Genomic DNA, 20,439 nt, shown 5'->3' with positions numbered 1-20,439 from the left:
CACCTGGTTCACTATGGCAGTCTCCTAATCGGCCCCCTGATTCTCCTTTTGCCCCTTCAGACCATTTGTGGGACAGCAGCCAGAGTAAGTCAGATGACGTCCCTCCTCTGCTTAAAACCCTTCCCGGGCATTTCACCCAGAGTAGAAGCCAAAGTCCTTTCAACGGCTGACAAGCCTGTTCACAACCCCCAGGACTCTGTCCCCTGCTCACTTAACTTCAAACACACAGCATTCCTGAGGGTCCTCAAAAGTGCCAGGCACGTCCCTTCCTTGTGGCATGTTCCCTTGCTCTTCACTCTGCTTTGCCACCGGTGACACTCTGCATGTCTTACTCACTGACAAATATTTACAAATATTTACGGAGCACAGACTACGTGCCAGACACTATTCAAGGCATAGATGGTTGCATCCAGCATCCCTCCGATCATTACCGAGGCGGAGCATCGTTTCGTAAACTCACAGTCAATTTTATAGCTATTTTTCTGGAAAAAATAAATAGATAATATGGGAGCGTGGGAATCTTTCAGGCATAAACCCAAAAAATTAATATAAATGTTATAACTGCCAGGGATGTGGAGCACAGCTTCCCACCCCTTAAACATGGGCTGTGCCTAGTGACACCCTTGCAAATGGTACAGACAGAATGGACTGGGGGAAAGAGGAACTTTATAGTGGAGGAACCTGACAAGCCCTCCTTCAGCCAGGAGACCAGGGTCACATCAACAGTAAAAAGCCACAGGGACTTCCCTGGTGGTGCAGTGGTTAAGAATCCGCCTGCCTGTGCAGCGGACACGGGTTTGAGCCCTGGTCAGGGAAGATCCCACATGACGCGGAACAGCTAAGCCCATGCGCCACAACTTCTGGGTCCACGTGCCACACTACTGAAGCCTGCGCGCCTACAGCCCGTGCTCTGCAACAAGAGAATCCACCTCAATGAGAAGCCCCTGCTCGCCTCAACAAGAGAAAGCCCGCGTGCAGCAACAAAGACAGAACGCAGCCAAAACTAAATAAATAAATTCATTTTTTTAAAAAAAGAATTACATGTTATTACAATGTCCATCCATATAGTTAGCAATGTAAGTCAAGATAAAGAGTGATCTGGGGTTTCCCTGGTGGCGCAGTGGTTGAGAGTCCACCTGCCGATGCAGGGGACACGGGTTCGTGCCCCGGTCCGGGAAGATCACACGTCCCGCGGAGCGGCTGGGCCCGTGAGCCGTGGCCGCTGAGCCTGCGCGTCCAGAGCCTGTGCTCCGTGGTGGGAGAGGCCACAACAGTGAGAGGCCCACGGACCGCAAAAAAAAAAAAAAAAAAGAAGCAATGAACCAGACCATTCAAACTTTCCTGGGACCCACCTAAGAAATACTTTTTACTTTGCAACCTGTATCTATCTCTTTTTGAAAAAAAAATTCATGAAACAACATTTACCCTAATTATGTTTGAGGCACTCTGATATTGCCTATTACATTGTATTCATTTATTATAAGTGGTGATTATGCCCCTGTCGAATTGATCTCACCAGCCGCTACTGGGACCCAACCTATCATGTGTAAAACCCTGAATTAGATTTACACATATACCAACAGGGGTGGCCTCAAATCATGCTGTTGGGTGAGAATAGTAGGAAACAGAACAAGATTTATAGCATAATGCCACTTAGGAAAGCAAAAATCACACACACACACATACAAGGATACACAATGGTTAAGGATATACATCAGACACATTAGAGGTGGTGCCACTGCGCGAATGAAAAACGGAAAATAAACTTCAGGAGGACCTGGATTCAAGGATGCCCGCGTGCTGTGATCTGAGAATGGTTGGCTGGGCTCGGAACTGGGGTCCAACAAAACAAAAGATGGGGGGGTAATTTACTGGAAAAGTTTGAGAATCACATAAATATCCAGAAAATACATAGGAGCTGGAGAATGTCGCATTTAGAATTCTTGAAATGTATTTAAAAAATCAATTCATAAGATCAGAGACAAAATATCATCCAGGGCAAAGTTGGAAGAGAGGAGGAAGGGTCCCCTCACCACCGACAAAGTGATACCAGATGAAAAGGAAGTGGTCGGCTTGCAGGCTGGCAAAGAGCGCGGTCCCAGAGGCCTGGCCGGTCAGTGCACCCCCGGCGCACTCCAGGGGAGGGGGCTTATGGCGGGAGCCACGATGACTCCAGGGAGGGGCTCTCTGTCGAGTGCACAGCCCCCGCCTCATTGTGCTCTCGCCCGAAGCCCCTGCCGCCCAGGAGGCTGCCTGCCCCCAGCCCTTGGTTACAGCTTTTCTGGACCAGGACGGGCCCCTAGCCCCAGACTCACCAGTGCTCAGACCATCTGCTTCCCTTTACACCGAGCAGCCTCGTTTTCCTCGACTAAGGAGATTCTCCGGGAACCTGAACCCAGAAGGGGGAGATCATTGGCATCGGGGTGAGGGCTGCAGCAGGAGGGTCTGGAATCTGGGCAGGAAAGACTGGTCTGGGGCGCGGGGGGGGGGCAGAGTTACGGGGAACAAAAACTGGGGCCAGCCAGGAAGGCAGTGGTGGTAGCGTGGAAACAGACCCTGAAAGCATGGCTGGGTTATTTACCAGCACAACACAGAGCTGGGCTTATAAAGGGAAATCCTACGAGGGCCAGGCAGGCAACACAGAAGAGTGAACAGAACGGGGGGGACGGTAAAACTGCGGGGCTCCCCAGAGCACAGTCCATGCAAAGGGCAGTCACCCAAAGTGGCCACTGTTCCCATGCAGAAAAGGGACCCTCAGGGTCCAAACTGTCTCATTTTCAAGAGAAGCCAATAAATCCAGAATCTAGTGTAAAACCTCCCAATTTATTTTATTTTACTTTAATTTTTTGGCCACCCCGTGCGGCATGCGGGATCTTAATTCCCCAACCACGGATTGAGCCCGTGGCCCCTGCAGTGGAAGCGCAGAGTCTCAACCACTGGACCACCAGGGAAGCTCCAAACCTCCCAGTTTTTGAATTGACAACACTTCTTTGCTTTTAACACGTCTACAGACTGAGGTGGTAAGTGGCCAGACGCCCAGACCCTGCTGGTTCAGGCCTGCAGGATCCCCTCTGACCAGCCCTCCACGCCCCTGTGGGGGACCATCCCTCCCTCCCTTCTCACTCCTCTGGCCCCTGTGACAGCATGCCTTCCTTGTAAAGGTCAAAGCTAATAAACGGGGTGATGGGTATTTCCTGGGCTTCCCAGAGCCTAGGCAAAGCCCTGCCTCAGCTTTTAACTTCTCTTGTCATCATTCCGTGCTCACCACCAATTCCCGGTGTCTAATTTTGCTTCCTGGACCCTTTGATCCGGCAGGCGGGGTGCCCTGGTTAAGGAAGAGCACCGGCCCCTCTTGGGAAGGGACGGGCTGTCAGTCTGCTCTCTACAGCTGCCCTGGGTGTGCCTAGTTACGGGGACCATCGCCTAGAGACGGAGTGTCTCAAAGTGCGCTGACAACTCCAGGGTCCACGCCTGCAAAGAAGGTGCTAGAAGTCTCCCCAACTCTGCCTGGAAATCTGCAGGTCCTGGTGCCCTGGAGGGGCACCCATCTCCAGGATGGACTTGCCTGTAGAAAGGGGAGACCCTACAGAAAGGACACCCTCTGAGCCCACCTACATCCCTGCTGCATCCGTTCATCCCTTCAACCGGTCAGTCCCCTTCCCCACCGCCCTTGCCCTGGTGGGGAACTGGTGCCGTGGGGTCCCCTGAGGCGACACCCTCACCCGCAGCATAAACATTACACCTGGACTTCCGGGAAGATGGCGGAAGAGTAAGACGCGGAGATCACCTTCCTCTCCACAGATACACCAGAAGTACATCTACGCGTGGAACAACTCCTACGGAGCACCTACTGAACGCTGGCAGAAGACCTCAGACCTCCCAAAAGGCAAGGAACCCCCCACGTACCTGGTTAGGGCAAAAGAAAAAACTAAACAGAGACAAAAGGATAGGGACGGGTCCTGCACCAGCGGGAGAGAGCTGTGAAGGAGGAAAAGTGTCCACACACTAGGAAGCCCCTTCGCGGGTGGAGACTTCGGGAGGCGGAGTGGGGGAGCTTGGGAGCCGCGGAGGAGAGCACAGCAACAGGGGTGCGGAGGGCAAAGCGGACAGATTCCAGCGCAGAGGATCGGGCCGACCGGCACTCACCAGCCGAGAGGCTTGTCTGCTCGCCCGCCGGGGCGGGCGGGACTGGGAGCTGAGGCTCCGGCTTTTGTCGGAGCGCCGGGAGAGGACTGAGGTTGGCGGCGTGAACACAGCCTGCAGGGCGTTGGTGCGCCGCGGCTGGCCGGGAGAGAGTCCGGGGAGGGGTCTGGACCTGCCGAAGAGGCAAGAGACTTTTACGTCCCTCTTTGTTTCCTGGTGCACGAGGAGAGGGGATTAAGAGCGCTGCTTGAGAGGGCTCCAGGGACGGGCGCGAGCCGCGGCTAAGATTGCGGAGCCCAGAGACGGACATGGGACGCTGAGGCCGCTGCTGCTGCTGCCGTCAGGAGGCCTGTGTGCGAGCACAGGTCACTAGCCACACGCCCTTCCGGGGAGCCTGTGCAGCCCGCCACTGCCAGGGTCCCGGGATCCAGGGACGGCTCCCCCGGGAGAGCGCACTGCGCCCTCAGGCTGCAGCGTCACGCCGGCCTCTGCCGCTGCAGGCCCGCCCCGCACTCCGTGACCCTCCCTACCTCCCGGCCTGGGTGAGCCAGAGCCTCCGAATCAGCGGCTCCTTTAACCCCGTCCTGTCTGAGCAAAGAACAGACGCCCTCCGGCGACCTACACGCACAGGCGGGGCCAAATCCAAAGCTGAGCCCCTGGGAACTGTGAGAACAAAGAAGAGAAAGGGAAATCTCTCCCAGCAGCCTCAGAAGCAGCGGATTAAAGCTCCACAATCAACTTGATATACCCTGCATCTGTGGAATACCTGAATAGACAACGAATCATCCCAAATTAAGGAGCCCTGTGGATGAAAGGCTCTTGGTGCTGCAGCCAGGAGTCAGTGCTGTGCCTCTGAGGTGGGAGAGCCAACTTCAGGACACTGGTCCACAAGAGGCCTCCCAGCTGCACATAATATCAAACAGCAAAAATCTCGGAGAGATCTCCATCTCAACGCCAGCACCCAGCTTCACTCAACGACCAGCAAGCTACAGGGCTGGACATCCTATGCCAAACAACTAGCAAGACAGGAACACAACCCCACCCATTAGCAGAGAGGCTGCCCAAAATCATAGTAAGTCTACAGACACCCCAAAACACACCACCAGACGTGGACCTGCCCACCAGAAAGACAAGATCCAGCCTCATCCACCAGAACACAGGCACTAGTACCCTCCACCAGGAAGCCTACACAACCCACTGAACCAACCTTAGCCACTGGGGACAGACACAAAAAACAACAGGAACTACGACCCTTCAGCCTGCAAAAAAGGAGACCCCAAACACAGTAAGATAAGCAAAATGAAAAGACAGAAAAACACACAGCAGATGAAGGAGCAAGATAAAAACCCACCAGACCTAACAAATGAAGAGGAAATAGGCAGTCTACCTGAAAAAGAATTCAGAATAATGATAGTAAGGTTGATCCGAAATCTTGGAGACAGAATGGACAATAGAATGGACAAATTGCAAGAATCAGTTAACAAGGACCTAGAAGAACTAAAGATGAAACAAGCAACGATGAACAACACAATAAATGAAATTAAAAGTACTCTAGATGGGATCAATAGCAGAATAACTGAGGCAGAAGAACGGATAAGTGACCTGGAAGATAAAATAGTGGAAATAACTACTGCAGAGCAGAATAAAGAAAAAAGAATGAAAAGAACTGAGGACAGTCTCAGAGACCTCTGGGACAACATTAAACGCACCAACATTCGAATTATAGGGGTTCCAGAAGAAGAAGAGAAAAAGAAAGGGACTGAGAAAATATTTGAAGAGATTATAGTTGAAAACTTCCCTAATATGGGAAAGGAAATAGTTAATCAAGTCCAGGAAGCACAGAGAGTCCCATACAGGATAAATCCAAGGAGAAATACGCCAAGACACATATTAATCAAACTGTCAAAAATTAAATACAAAGAAAACATATTAAAAGCAGCAAGGGAAAAACAACAAATAACACACAAGGGAATCCCCATAAGGTTAACAGCTGATCTTTCAGCAGAAACTCTGCAAGCCAGAAGGGAGTGGCAGGACATATTGAAAGTGTTGAAGGAGAAAAACCTGCAACCAAGATTACTTTACCCAGCAAGGATCTCATTCAGATTTGATGGAGAAATTAAAACCTTTACACACAAGCAAAAGCTGAGAGAGTTCAGCACCACCAAACCAGCTCTACAACAACTGCTAAAGGAACTTCTCTAGGCAAGAAACACAAAAGAAGGAAAGGACCTACAATAACGAACCCAAAACAATTAAGAAAATGGGAATAGGAACACACATATCGATAATTACCTTAAATGTAAATGGACTAAATGCTCCCACCAAAAGACACAGATTGGCTGAATGGATACAAAAACAAGACCCATATATTTGCTGTCTACAAGAGACCCACTTCAGACCTAGAGACACATACAGACTGAAAGTAAGGGGATGGAAAAAGGTATTTCATGCAAATGGAAACCAAAAGAAAGCTGGAGTAGCAATTCTCATATCAGACAAAATAGACTTTAAAACAAAGACTATTAGAAGAGACAAAGAAGGACACTACATAATGATCAAGGGATCGATCCAAGAGGAAGATATAACAATTGTAAATATTTATGCACCCAACTTAGGTGCACCTCAATACATAAGGCAAATACTGACAACCATAAAAGGGGAAATCGACAGTAACACATTCGTAGTAGGGGACTTTAACACCCCACTTTCACCAATGGACAGATCATCCAAAATGAAAATAAATAAGGAAACACAAGCTTTAAATGATACATTAAACGAGATGGAGTTAATTGATATTTATAGGACATTCCATCCAAAAACAACAGAATACACATTTTTCTCAAGTGCTCATGGAACATTCTCCAGGATAGATCATATCTTGGGTCACAAATCAAGCCTTGGTAAATTTAAGAAAATTGAAATTGTATCAAGTATCTTTTCTGACCACAACGCCATGAGACTAGATATCAATTACAGGAAAAGATCTGTAAAAAATACAAACACATGGAGGCTAAACAATACACTACTTAATAATGAAGTGACCACTGAAGAAATCAAAGAGGAAATCAAAAAATACCTAGAAACAAACGACAATGGAGACACAACGACCCAAAACCTGTGGGATGCAGCAAAAGCAGTTCTAAGGGGGAAGTTTATAGCAATACAAGCCCACCTTAAGAAGCAGGAAACATCTCGAATAAACAACCTAACCTTGCACCTCAAGCAATTAGAGAAAGAAGAACAAAAAACCCCCAAAGTTAGCAGAAGGAAAGAAATCATAAAAATCAGATCAGAAATAAATGAAAAAGAAATGAAGGAAACAATAGCAAAGATCAATAAAACTAAAAGCTGGTTCTTTGAGAAGATAAACAAAATAGATAAACCACTAGCCAGACTCATCAAGAAATAAAGGGAGAAGACTCAAATCAATAGAATTAGAAATGAAAAAGGAGAGGTAACAACTGACACTGCAGAAATAAAAGAGATCATGAGAGATTACTACAAGCAACTCTATGCCAATAAAATGGACAATCTGGAAGAAATGGACAAATTCTTGGAAATGCACAACCTGCCAAGACTGAATCAGGAAGAAATAGAAAATATGAACAGACCAATCACAAGCACTGAAATTGAAACTGTGATTAAAAATCTTCCAACAAAGAAAGGCCCAGGACCAGATGGCTTCACAGGCGAATTCTATCAAACATTTAGAGAAGAGCTAACACCTATCCTTCTCAAACTCTTCCAAAATATAGCAGAGGGAGGAACACTCCCAAACTCCTTCTACGAGGCCACCATCACCTTGATACCAAAACCAGACAAGGATGTCACAAAGAAAGAAAACTACAGGCCAATATCACTGATGAACATAGATGCAAAAATCCTCAACAAAATACTAGCAAACAGAATCCAACAGCACATTAAAAGGATCATACACCATGATCAAGTGGGGTTTATTCCAGGAATGCAAGGATTCTTCAATATACGCAAATCTATCAATGTGATAAACCATATTAACAAACTGAAGGAGAAAAACCATATGATCATCTCAATAGATGCAGAGAAAGCTTTTGACAAAATTCAACACCCATTTATGATAAAAACCCTCCAGAAAGTAGGCATAGAGGGAACTTTCCTCAACATAATAAAGGCCATATATGACAAGCCCACAGCAAACATCATCCTCAATGGTGAAAAACTGAAAGCATTTCCACTAAGATCAGGAACAAGACAAGGTTGCCCACTCTCACCACTCTTATTCAACATAGTTTTGGAAGTTTTAGCCACAGCAATCAGAGAAGAAAAGGAAATAAAAGGAATCCAAATCGGAAAAGAAGAAGTAAAGCTGTCACTGTTTGCAGATGACATGATCCTATACATAGAGAACCCTAAAGATGCTACCAGAAAAATACTAGAGCTAATCAATGAATTTGGTAAAGTGGCAGGATACAAAATTAATGCACAGCAATCTCTGGCATTCCTATATACTAATGATGAAAAATCTGAAAGTGAAATCAAGAAAACACTCCCATTTACCATTGCAACAAAAAGAATAAAATATCTAGGAATAAACCTACCTAAGGAGACAAAAGATCTGTATGCAGAAAATTATAAGACACTGATGAAAGAAATTAAAGACGATACAAATAGATGGAGAGATATACCATGTTCTTGGATTGGAAGAATCAACATTGTGAAAATGACTCTACTACCGAAAGCAATCTATAGATTCAATGCAATCCCTATCAAACTACCACTGGCATTTTTCACAGAACTAGAACAAAAAATTTTGCAATTTGTATGGAAACACAAAAGACCCCGAATAGCCAAAGCAATTTTGAGAACGAAAGAAGGAACTGGAGGAATCAGGCTCCCAGACTTCAGACTATACTACAAAGCTACAGTTATCAAGACGGTATGGTACTGGCACAAAAACAGAAAGATAGATCAATGGAACAGGATAGAAAGCCCAGAGATAAACCCACGCACATATGGTCACCTTATCTTTGACAAAGGAGGCAGAAATGTACAGTGGAGAAAGGACAGCCTATTCAATAAGTGGTGCTGGGAAAACTGGACAGCTACATGTAAAGGTATGAAATTAGATCACTCCCTAACACCATACACAAAAATAAGCTCAAAATGGATTAAAGACCTAAATGTAAGGCCAGAAACTATCAAACTCTTAGAGGAAAACATAGGCAGAACACTCTATGATATAAATCACAGCAAGGTCCTTTTTGACCCACCTCCTAGAGAAATGGAAATAAAAACAAGAGTAAACAAATGGGACCTAATGAAACTTAAAAGCTTTTGCGCAGCAAAGGAAACCATAAAGAAGACCAATAGACAACCCTCAGAATGGGAGAAAATATTTGCAAATGAAGCAACTGACAAAGGATTGATCTCCAAAATTTATAAGCAGCTCATGCAGCTCAATATCAAAAAAACAAACAACCCAATCCAAAAATGGGCAGAAGACCTAAATAGACATTTCTCCAAAGAAGATATACAGAGTGCCAACAAACACATGAAAGAATGCTCAACATCACTAATCATGAGAGAAATGCAAATCAAAACTACAATGAGATATCATCTCACACCAGTCAGAATGGCCATCATCAAAAAATCTAGAAACAATAAATGCTGGAGAGGGTGTGGAGAAAAGGGAACCCTCTTACACTGTTGGTGGGAATGTAAATTGATACAGCCACTGTGGAGAACAGTATGGAGGTTCCTTAAAAAGCTACAAATAGAACTACCATATGACCCAGCAATCCCACTACTGGGCATATACCCTGAGAAAACCATAATTCAAAAAGAGTCATGTACCAAAATGTTCATTGCAGCTCTATTTACAATAGCCCGGAGATGGAAACAACCTAAGTGTCCATCATCGGATGAATGGATAAAGAAGATGTGGCACATATATACAATGGAATATTACTCAGCCATAAAAAGAGACGAAATTGAGCTATTTGTAATGAGGTGGATAGACCTAGAGTCTGTCATACAGAGTGAAGTAAGTCAGAAAGAAAGAGACAAATACCGTATGCTAACACATATATATGGAATTTAAGAAAAAAAAATGTCATGAAAAACCTAGGGGTGAAACAGGAATAAAGACACAGACTTACTAGAGAATGGACTTGAGGTTATGGGGAGGGGGAAGGGTAAACGGTGACAAAGCGATAAAGAGGCATGGACATATATACACTACCAAACGTAAGGTAAATAGCTAGTGGGAAGCAGCCGCATAGCACAGGGAGATCAGCTCGGTGCTTTGTGACCGCCTGGAGGGGTGGGATAGGGAGGGTGGGAGGGAGGGAGACGCAAGCGGGAAGAGATATGGGAATATATGTATGTATATAACTGATTCATTTTGTTGTGAAGCTGAAGCTAACATACCATTGTAAAGCAATTATACTCCAATAAAGATGTTAAAAAAAAAAAATTTAAAAGAAAAAAAAAAAAAAAAAAAAAAAAAACATTACACCTGCTACCCACCTGGCCCAGAGCAAAGCACTGTGAAGCAAAGCCCCAGGGCAGGCGGGGAAGCCCCTGGGCCACTATAATGCCTACACAAAGTCTCTGCTGCAGTCAGGCGACTGGGAAGAGGTCGGGATGCAGGGCTAGAGCTTGAGGCAGAGGGGGCAAAGGGCGGGCGGAGGTCTGGCTGGAGGGGATGGAACCGGCCTGGACTCCGGAAACCTGAGGAGGGCGATGGGAGAAGAGAAAGACCCAGTGGGTGAAGGCAGGGCGCTGGGGAGAAGGTGGGGAGGGGACGGGAAGGGAACAGGGAGAGGCAAGTGGGCGGGTCCACAAAGAACAGAGAGTTGCAGGGACCAGGAGTCCAGGCTTCGGGCAGGCAGAGCTAGTCATCAGCTTTGAAACTGCCCAGTGAACTAGGCAGCTCCTAGCAGACTCCCCGTTATTGCCTCTGGGTCTCCCCACGTGTCGGCCTAAGAACCCACACCCCAAGTGCTCAAAGGAGAAAAACCCGGGGCAGGGGCCTCCCTAGTGGCAGAGTGGAGCCTGCCCCAGCTAAGCTTCTCTGGGGTCAGGGGTCAGTGCCCACCCTGCGCCAGGCGCAGTTGACAGCGTCACTGCCCCCACGACCCTCGCAACACCCAAAGGATGCGTTTCCCCGTTTGACAGAAAACCAAGGCTCACGGAGGGGAAGTGATTCGCCCAGAATGCATCTGAGGCTGCTCCATCAATTCGCAAGCCTTACGGCCCAGTCCCTGCTCTTAGAACCGGGCACGCGGGGGTGAAAGAGAGACAGGCCTAGCAATCAACTGTGTGCTGTACTTCAGAGAGGGAAACGGACAAATAGAGAAGGTCAGCTAAGGATCAAGAAAATACGAAGGCCCACAACACTGTAAATCAACTATATTTCAATAAATTTAAAAAAGAAAAAGAAAAAAGGAATGACTGAGACAATATATACAAAAAAAAAAAGAAAGGAAGAAAACACGAAGGTAACAGGGTCAAGTGTGTGTGGGATGCTACTCTGGCTGGTGAACTCAAGGGAGGTCCTTGAAGAGGTGACAGTCTGCCCAGCAGACCCCCAGGGAAGGCCTGTCACACAGAGGGAACCGTGAACACAGCATCCCTGAGACTGGACAGAGCTTGTGCCCGCCCAGGGCACAAGCGGGCACGTGCAGCTGGAGCTGAGGGCAGAGGGGTGGGCCTGCAGAGAGAGGGGACGGGAAGCTGCAGGACAGAGGCTGAGGGTGGAGGCAGGGCGGCCCAGCAGGAGGCTGTTACGCAGGCCTCCACGTTAGAGGTGATGGGCCTAGAGCTGGCGAGAGGATGGTGGACCAGGGGTGCAAGGGAAGAGACAGGAGGAGGATGTGGGCCTGAACTGGGGAGGCTGGGGAGGGAGCAGAAATGAAGGGGACGCAGATTTTGACCCTAAAACCCAAGCATCTTACCCCTGACGGGGACTTTGTCTCTTTCTCCTTTGTCCCTCATTAGCCAGGCCAGCGGGTACAGAGTAGGTATACAATTAACTCAGTCATATATTCAACTAATATTTATTGAGCGCCTACTGTCGTGCCTGGCAAAGTCCTTGCTCCTGTGGTGATAGAGGGGAGGGAGAAGGGAATGGAGGACCTTTGTCTCAGGTGCGGTGGTCACCGCAGGCTTTTCTCTCCGACCTCCTTGGGGGAGTGAGGTGGTGAGTCTTAGCTGTGAATATCTTGAAGAAGTACATTTCAGGCAGAGGAAGCAGCAAGTACGAAGGCCCGGAGATGGGAGGGTGCTCACTGAGTTTGTTGATTCATTAATCGGTACCTGTGCCCTTGCCTTGGAACTTCCTAAGATCAGTGCCTGGGACTTTCTCATCAGACGGGAGTAGTCAGAGGGGTGAGTGGGGGGCCACATCCTCCCTTTATGCAATTGCTCTTTCCCCAACGCTGGCCAGGCCTAGAAGCAGGACAGGTGGAGGAGAAAAGGCAGAGACAGTCAAGCAAGAGGGTGGGTTCTGTGCTGTCCCACTACTCACCCCCAGGCTGTTCCTGGTTTTAGCCCCTGAAGGTCCCACCCTGTCATTCCCCTCCCCCCCCACCCCCGGCACTGGGAAGCCCCTGCCCCTCACGACAGTCACTCCTGCTGAGTGGAGCTGCTGTCTCTCACTCTGCCACACCCGCTCTGCTCAGCTCCGGCACCACGGAGGGACCTAGGAGAGCAAATAGCGCAAATGAAGGGCCTGCCCGGGTGAACCCTAACCGCGCCGCCTGCAGTGCAAGTGCGGAGTCTTAACCACTGGACCGCCAGGGGAAGTCCCCCGGCTTTCTTACGCTCATAAAATAATTGGAAGCGGACCATCACTTCCTCCTCATCATTCCTCAGTCATTTCTACTTCTCCAGCAATCTTGCTGACATGTCGCTCTAAATTCCACCGATTCAAGACTTTCTATTCTTACCAAGAAAGCATAACAGGCAGCAGACCCCCAAACAGTCCTGACCACACACGGAACAAGGCAGGCGCTAGGTTAACGTACCTGACGCGGTTTCTGCGGCAGCGACAGAATCAGATGAACCTCGGACAGGGAGATGCCCGGGATGGGGCTTGGGGTGGGGCGGCGGGAGCGTCAGGTGCCAGCTGAGAACGTCCCCGGCAAAGTCACCGGGGAGCTGCCTGCCTGAGTGGGCCAAGTAACTTCCCTCTCCCTGCTCGAGACGGAGAAAGGAGACCCTGCTTCACCTTAGGCGGCAACCCCCTCCCTGTTTATCAACAGCTGAGAAGGGCTGGGAGGGTCTCAGCTGGAATTTACCCTTCTTGGGGCGGGGACGTTGTGCGCTGCCCCCTTGAGAACTCAAGCCCCATCAAAAGTCCAGGAAGAACAATGACTTTTGTCTTGTCCTATTTGCCTTCTGGATGGTCCCTGCGGAGGCGAGCAGGGCTGTACGCCCCGCTTTGGGGGAGAGAAAAGGGACGCAGGAAAGACGGCCCCGGGGAGTCCACTCCGTTCACATTTACCGAAGCCTCGCAAGACCCCCGACCTTTCACGGGCATCATCTCATTTATCGCCCGTGGCTCAGAGACGGAAACAAGAGGCCAGGATCACAACGGCCCACGGTGGTGGAGCTGCAGAGCCCGGGCGCGCGCCTGCCGTCTGGACGCCGCCGCCTCCCCGGACGCTCGGGCGGACCCGCCGGGGCGGACCCGGCTCCTGGGCCCCGGGCCCTCGAGGAATCGGCGCCGCGGGCACAGCCGTGCCCTGAGACTGGGGAGCGGCTCCGGGCCTGCGAGTCGGCCGGGTCAGCCCTCCCCCAGGGCCCGAGCCTCCCCTTCGGGCCGGGTCCTGGCCCCCGCCCCTGCCCGGGGGCTCCTCCGGCGGCCCCGCTGACTCAGCGCAAACCGAGCCGCGGCGGGCGGGCGGGCGGGCGGGGAGGGGCCTGGCCCGACCAGCCGCCCGGGGGCAGCAGTTCCGCCCGCTCCTCCCTCCGGCCCGCCCCGCCCCCGGGAAGAGGTCGGGAGTCGGGAGCCGCGGCCCCGGCAGAGCAGCGCTCGGGAGCCCCGAGAGAAGCAGGCGGGAGCGCGCGGCCGAGCCCAGGCGCGGGATGACAGCCCTCGGCGTGCAGGTGGGCGAGAGCCCGGTGCGGGGGGTGTGGAGTGGCCCGGCCGGGGTCCGGGGGGGGGAAGCCGCCCAGGGCGCGGTCTCCTCGAGGTCCTGCGGGCACCGAGGCTCCTAAACGGCTGGGGAGGAGTGTTGTGCTTCTCTTTGGGGTCCGCAGTGTTCCTCTGTTAGGTGCACCAGAGGGGTCCCTCCTGTTAAAAGGGGGCGCATCTGGAGCGAAGGATGGACGGAATCCACTCGTAAAAATGAGGCTCGCCTTGTCACACGAGGAAGAATCTCTGGGGAAGCCAGAACTTTCCTGGGCGGGGGCAGCAAGACCATCTCCCCTCCCAAAACTGATTTTGGGGGGCGGGCAAGGGGGTGGACTCGCTGGGGCACGCGGAAACCTCAGGACAGGCTGTAGAGAGGGGAGGGGCCCGCCTCGCAGAGATGGGGTTTCTCCTTAGAATGAATGATACGAGGGGTCCATCCGCACCTCCACCCCCCGGGCGTGCGGCTCTCCGCTGCCCTGCGCCGAGCTTCCCTAGCAGACGCGTCCCGCCTCCTTACCTCCCGACTGGACGGTCGGGACGGTGAGAGCGGCCCGCAGCCTCTGCCTGCAAGTGCTCGGCGCCCCGCAGCGCAGATTCCGGGGCTGATCCCGCTGCGCGCACTTTGTAGATGCGGTGACCGAGGCTCAGGTGCAGTAACCCGCCCGTGGCGGCCGGCTCAGCGATAGAATCGAGTCGAACCAGACTTATGGGCCCGAACAGGAGAAACTCCACCCACAGGCCGCGCCCCAAGCCCCTTGTGGCCGGGACACCGCAACCCTGGAGCCGGATGCAGCGAGTTCCTCTCGTTCTGGGCATAATCTGGGGTCCCGGCCAAGCCGCCTCCGGGACCGGCAGTGAGGAGGGTGGGAGCGGGTGCGGTCCCGCCTTCGGGAGCCGACGGCCCTGCGGGGGAGAGACGTGCACAGCGGGATTTAGGAGTGATTTGGGGAAGCGAGTGCTAGATTAAGAGGTGAAGAAACTGCGGCAGGATTAACGGGGGTGGGGAGGGCAGGAGAGCAGCCAGGTAAACAGACTTGACCTTTTAGTGAAAGAAGGGGGGCGGGGCTGATGCTTAGGAGCACTTAACCGCCTGCCTGGGACTGTTCTAAGCGGTTGGGGTGCTTAGGTCTCCTTTCGGCTCCCCCCGGGGGGCCAGGAGGCAGGTACTGTTATCTTCAGGGGGTAAATAGCTCGCCGGAGGCCAAAGAGCTAAAAGGCAAGCGTGCTGGCTCCCGGTGCCCTGCGGTCACGCAGGCGGAGCGGGCTTACTCTTTGGGAGGCTATAGAGGAGATTTCCAGCTGAAGAGGGGGTGGGTCTGACCTGGGCCTGGGCTGAGTGGGCACTGGGAAGGGGGGGCGGGGGGGGGAAGCGCAGGGGCGCGGGGCGGGGGCTTCATGTGGAGAAAAGTAGTGAGCAACCCAAAGTGTCCACTACTTAGGGGTTGACGGGATCAGATGGGGTGCTGGGTTCCAGAGGAAGACAAGACCTTGGCATTGGCCTCAGTGGCCCAGGAGTGCCAAGTGACACTGTTCTACAGGTCACTACTAATCATTCGGGGCTCTGGATGAAAAAGGGAAATGCTTCCATTTTTCTTTTTTTTCAGTGGAGATGGTCCAGGCCGTAAGAGATTTAAGTGATTTGCCCAAGGTCACAGAGCTAGAGGCTGGTGGGTCAGGGGCAAGGCTAGGCTGCCCTCATACCCTCTGGTCCACGGACCTTCCACTGACCACGCTGCTGCCCAGCTGCCCTCCGGGAGAGGATTTCAGGCCCTGCATCACTGGAAGTTCACAGAGGTGCTGGCAGCCGGGGTGTGGGGCAGTGGTGAGGAAGGAGGACTCCCGAGTTACCTTATTACTGTTACTAATATTAATCAGGAACTGCTTCTGTGCTGGGCACCTTTATATACATGATCTCACTTAATCCTTGGGAGTTTTACTGGTGTCAGAGTTTGAATGATGCCCTCCTCTGGGGCGGGAGGGGGAAAATGACCTGATGTCGGCTGTCTTTTCCTGATCCCAGTGTGATGTCTGAGGGCCTGGAGATTAAAGTTCACTCTGTGTGCAGGACAGGTGGGGCTGGGGGTAGGATGGCATGTGCTTTGTCTCCAGACAGCGTGATGTCTGAAGTCAAAAGGCCTCTGGGTGCTGCGTTCTTGTGACTTGTTGCCTGCGTCTGGGGTTTTCCCATCCTAGAAACTTATCAACCTGTAGGGAGTTATAACCTCCGGGTGCCTTCATGGCTACTCTTTCCTGCAGGGATCACTAACTCCTGCTACAAAATGTAACTACGGAACGGTAGATAATAAGGGTCAAGGAGGTTAAGAAACCTCGCAAAGACAAACACCTTTATGGTTTGTAGTCACAGAGATTTCAAAGTTCCCTTGGTTTGTTTCTTAGTAGAGCCGTTCTTTCCTAATGAAATCCAGTACAGACTCTTAGATTCCCAGCGGCTCCAGCAGGTAAGAGGGACCTGTTGTGGTTGAAGTGAGGGGCCGGGAGCTGACCCCCTGCCCCCTGCTTTAGCACCTGGAGGCCTCAAGGAGACAAGGGGATGCGGTTTGAGAACCAGAGCCCAGACTCCCCGCCTGAGTGTTCTTTACAGCGCCCCCGACTGCCTTTGCCTCTGGTCTGAGTCGGGTCCCGAGCCCTTGGGCGTCCCTCTGGCCACTCCAGCCCTTCTCACCACGTACTGAGCCCCTCCCACGAAGGCCCCAGTGGGTACTTACCGGCTGTGTGCATCCCCCCCACTACGCATGATACAGTTGTCGGGCAGCTGTGCCAGGCTTTACTGTGATCTCGGTGAATGCTCTTGGGCTGGTCCCCTGACCTGTGTGTGACAGTTTCCCTTTTTACATACCCCGCCCCGTCCCCCCCCCGCCCCCCGCCCCCCGCCATGGAGCACCCTACCCCACCAGACTCAGGTTTTAAGAGTGAGACAGGACCCTAACAAGGCAGAAGTGCTGAAAGCAAGCCGGATCCATAAGGATCCCGGGGCCTCCCGGGAGCGTGGCTCTGCTTTCTGCCCCTCAGCGAGAGGGGTGGCCCAGACCGCCTCTGGACGCCTCCACTTGCACGTGGCATAGGGCTCACCCCCAGAGTCCCCTTTCGGTTTGCTTCCCAGCAGTGACCGTCACGCATGAGCTGTGTGCTTTGCTTACCTCCCAAACTGGGGCGTGACCTGGGCTGCTTCCACACACACTGTAAAGGGCGTAAGTTATGACTGGGCAGGAGGTGGTTTAAAGGGAGCTTCAGATGGAAGTGGCAGCGGCTGCAAACTCGACCTCGTGGCTCTTGAGCACGGCACTGGCACCGGGTGCTGGGGACACGGTCCTGCCCTCCCACTATGCATCAGACAGGAATGGAAAACTTGTCAGAACGGTTCCTGACAGAGAGTGACCGGAGGGGTCCGTCCTGGGTTGAGTGGGCAAGACAGACCTCTCCCAGGAGGCGATGTTTCAGCTGAGACATGAAGAATGGAGAAAGGGGGGCAGCCGGGAGAAGAGCCTTTCAGGTGGAGGGACCAGTAGGTGTGAGGAGGAGAGTTCTAGGCTTGTCCTAGGCATGCGAGGTGGCCGGGAGGATGCCCTGGGAGGGCTTGTGGGCCGTCTAAGGAGTTTTACCCTTTGAAGCATTCCTTTTGCTTCCGGGTTGGGGGTTGGGGACGGTGGCTTGGGGGTGTCCCGGGGCTGTGAGAAGGGACACCTCACTGGACGCTTGGCCCAGCTTGTCAGGAGAGAGGATAGGGTGTACTTTTGCGGGGCCGAAACCATAGACTGAAGGGGAGCCTCAGGGACTCCCCCGCCCAGAAGCTTCTAGAACAGACAGCGGTGCCGTGTCCTGGGCGGAGTACAGGCTGAGCCAGACTGAAGGGCAAAGTGCAAACATCACTGCGCACTGAAGAAAAGTGCAGAAAAAGCTGGGTGCAGATTAGAATGAAACTGGGGAAGACCAGGGGCCAGAAGAGGGAGCTGTGTAACCTTCACTGATGTGCTAATAATGTCTAGTGCAGTATTCTTGTTTTGCATACAAAGAAACCAAGGCTGGCTGCTAGCTCAAGGTCACGTCTGCCAAGCCGGACAGGTTTGCTGACTTCAGAATGGACCAAGATTTGCCTGTCAATACAATTTGGGTTTCTTACGCATTATAAAGATCATTAAAGAAAGGTCAGGGAACTCTTTGCCCGATGAATAACTGGATCCACAGGCAATGCTTATAGGTCTCGAATGGAGGACGGATGGGGAACAGGTAGGATGGGAGGAGGGTCCCCCCCGCCCCACCAGGAGGTGGGTCTGTGCTGTGACTAAGGTGGGCTTCCCGGGCATCCTGGGAGACCGAAGCAGAAACCGTGGCTGTCGGAAGCTACAAGGTGTGCTCTGGGTCTTCCCTGAGGAGGCTGGTGCGCTGTGGCGGGGGCCCTCCCTCATGCTGCCCCGTGCTGTCTTCCAGGCCCAGAAGCTGCTGGCCCAAAGGAGGCCCCGCCGGTCCTTCTTTGAACCCTCCATCCGGGCCCTCATCATCTTGTGCGCCTCCCTGGCCGTGGTCCTCTCCTCCCTCTCCATCTGCGATGGCCACTGGCTCCTGGCCGACGACCGTCTGTTCGGGCTGTGGCACTTCTGCACCACCTCCAACCAGGCTGAGCTGCACTGCCTCCGAGACCTGAGGCAGGCCCACGTGCCCGGGCTAGCCTCGGGCATGGCTGTGGCCCGCAGCGTGGCCACCTTGGCCGTGGTGGTCGCCATCTTTGGCCTGGAGCTCCTCATGGTGTCCCAGGTGTCCGAGGACGCCCACTCGTGGCACAAGTGGGCCGTGGGCTCCGCCCTCTTCCTCCTCGCCTCCATCCTCTCCTTCGGGGGCCTCCTGAGCTTCCTGACCCTCCTTAGGAACGAGGTCACGCTCATGGGCCTCAGCCTGACGTTCTGGAGCGAATTCACGGCCTCCTTCCTCTTCTTCCTGAACGCCATCAGCGGCCTCCACATCAACAGTATCAGCCGGACTGACAGCGTCACGTACCCCTGGGGCCTGCCTGCAAAACTTTAGGCCCCCCCAGCGAGGGCGCTGAGTTCTACCAGAAAGTGTGGTCAAGATGGGACTTCTCCAACATGTGACATTCGAACTGCCGCCTCTCGGCCTTGGGGTGGTCGGGCCAGTGGCCTTTGCAGCCCAGAGGGCAGGTGGGCGCCTCCGAGCCACCAGCTGCACCAGCTTAGCCACGTTATTAGGATGTTGACTTCACAAGAAGAAACATATTCTGAAACCCATTCTTGAGTCCTTCCTGGGATGGGAGTAGATGTGGAAGCAGCTCAGGTAACCGGTGCTCAGGCTGGCCGCACAGCCAAGTACATTTCACACCTGTTTTAGTGACTCTGCTGGGATATGGGCTGCAGGGCCCCCGGGGCCTCCGGGCTTGCTAAGAGTGAATCGTCTGTCAGCGAAGGGTGTCCAGTCAGTGCCGAGGACTTGCTTCACCAGCTCAAAGGGCCTCGTGCAGATTCCCTGCTTTAGCTTTGGTCACGTCAGGGAGGCAGCGTTCAGGGCTGCTGGGGTGCAGAAGCTTTTCCAACCGTTTGACTTTATTTGAGCCCTGCCCTTTGTCGGGGGGACCCCGTAATCCCTGGATAACCCCAGCTTCCAGCAGCTGGCTGTGCCTCAGGACTCTCCCTGTCAATCCCGCCTGAAGCCCTTCCAGGAGGGCCCGCCTGGCTTGGTAAGCGTGGGCAATCCATCTTCGGTAAGGGCCCGACAGCCTCAGGGTACCATTTTTATCCTAGAGCACACTTCAAAGAGCACGTGTCCGGAGCTGCTGGACTCCAGGGGGTACTGGGGACTGGCCCGACCTCAGGTAATGATTAACAACCACCCTGGATGCAGAGGCCTGCAGGTGGAGGGGACCAGGAACCGGTGGAGATTTCCACCCTTGCTGGCCACTTTACATTTCTGTGCACCAAACTGGCCTCTTTCCAGTCCCTTTTCTGCCCAGTAGGTGGGTTTTTTGCCCTCAGCCCATTTCATTCAACACTAGCCCCGTGCCCCTCCCCCACCTGATGAATTCAGGCCTTTCCTGGTTCATTCTGGCTGCCACTGATTGCATGGGGTTTTGGTCTCTGCCCTGCCAGGTCCTCTTTCTGGGCTGGACTGGGTGCCTCTACCTCTCCTGTGATTTTTTTTTTTTTTTT

General features: G+C 52.4%; 1 protein-coding gene and 1 long non-coding RNA gene across 2 annotated transcripts; one reads left to right on the top strand and one right to left on the bottom strand.

Annotated features, from left to right (window-relative positions):
* Positions 1-1,675: 1,675 nt before the first annotated feature.
* On the bottom strand, positions 1,676-12,520 carry LOC132522462 (uncharacterized). Its single transcript, XR_009541220.1, has 3 exons — positions 12,084-12,520; positions 2,316-2,389; positions 1,676-1,833 (listed from the first exon to the last, which is right to left on the bottom strand). It is a non-coding gene; the product is annotated as an uncharacterized LOC132522462 (long non-coding RNA).
* Positions 12,521-14,136: 1,616 nt separating this feature from the next.
* On the top strand, positions 14,137-19,524 carry TMEM37 (transmembrane protein 37). The gene is made up of 2 exons (XM_060153165.1): positions 14,137-14,238; positions 18,713-19,524. Exons 1-2 carry the CDS (start codon positions 14,218-14,220, stop codon positions 19,301-19,303), a joined length of 612 nt encoding a protein of 203 aa, XP_060009148.1. The 5' UTR covers positions 14,137-14,217; the 3' UTR covers positions 19,304-19,524.
* The last annotated feature ends 915 nt before the right edge of the window (positions 19,525-20,439 follow it).

Source organism: Lagenorhynchus albirostris, chromosome 6 (assembly GCF_949774975.1).
Source record: "Lagenorhynchus albirostris chromosome 6, mLagAlb1.1, whole genome shotgun sequence".
In the NCBI taxonomy this organism is placed as follows: Eukaryota; Metazoa; Chordata; class Mammalia; order Artiodactyla; family Delphinidae; genus Lagenorhynchus; species Lagenorhynchus albirostris.
Note: the sequence above shows the minus strand (reverse complement) of the source record. Positions and strands in the feature narration are given on the sequence as shown.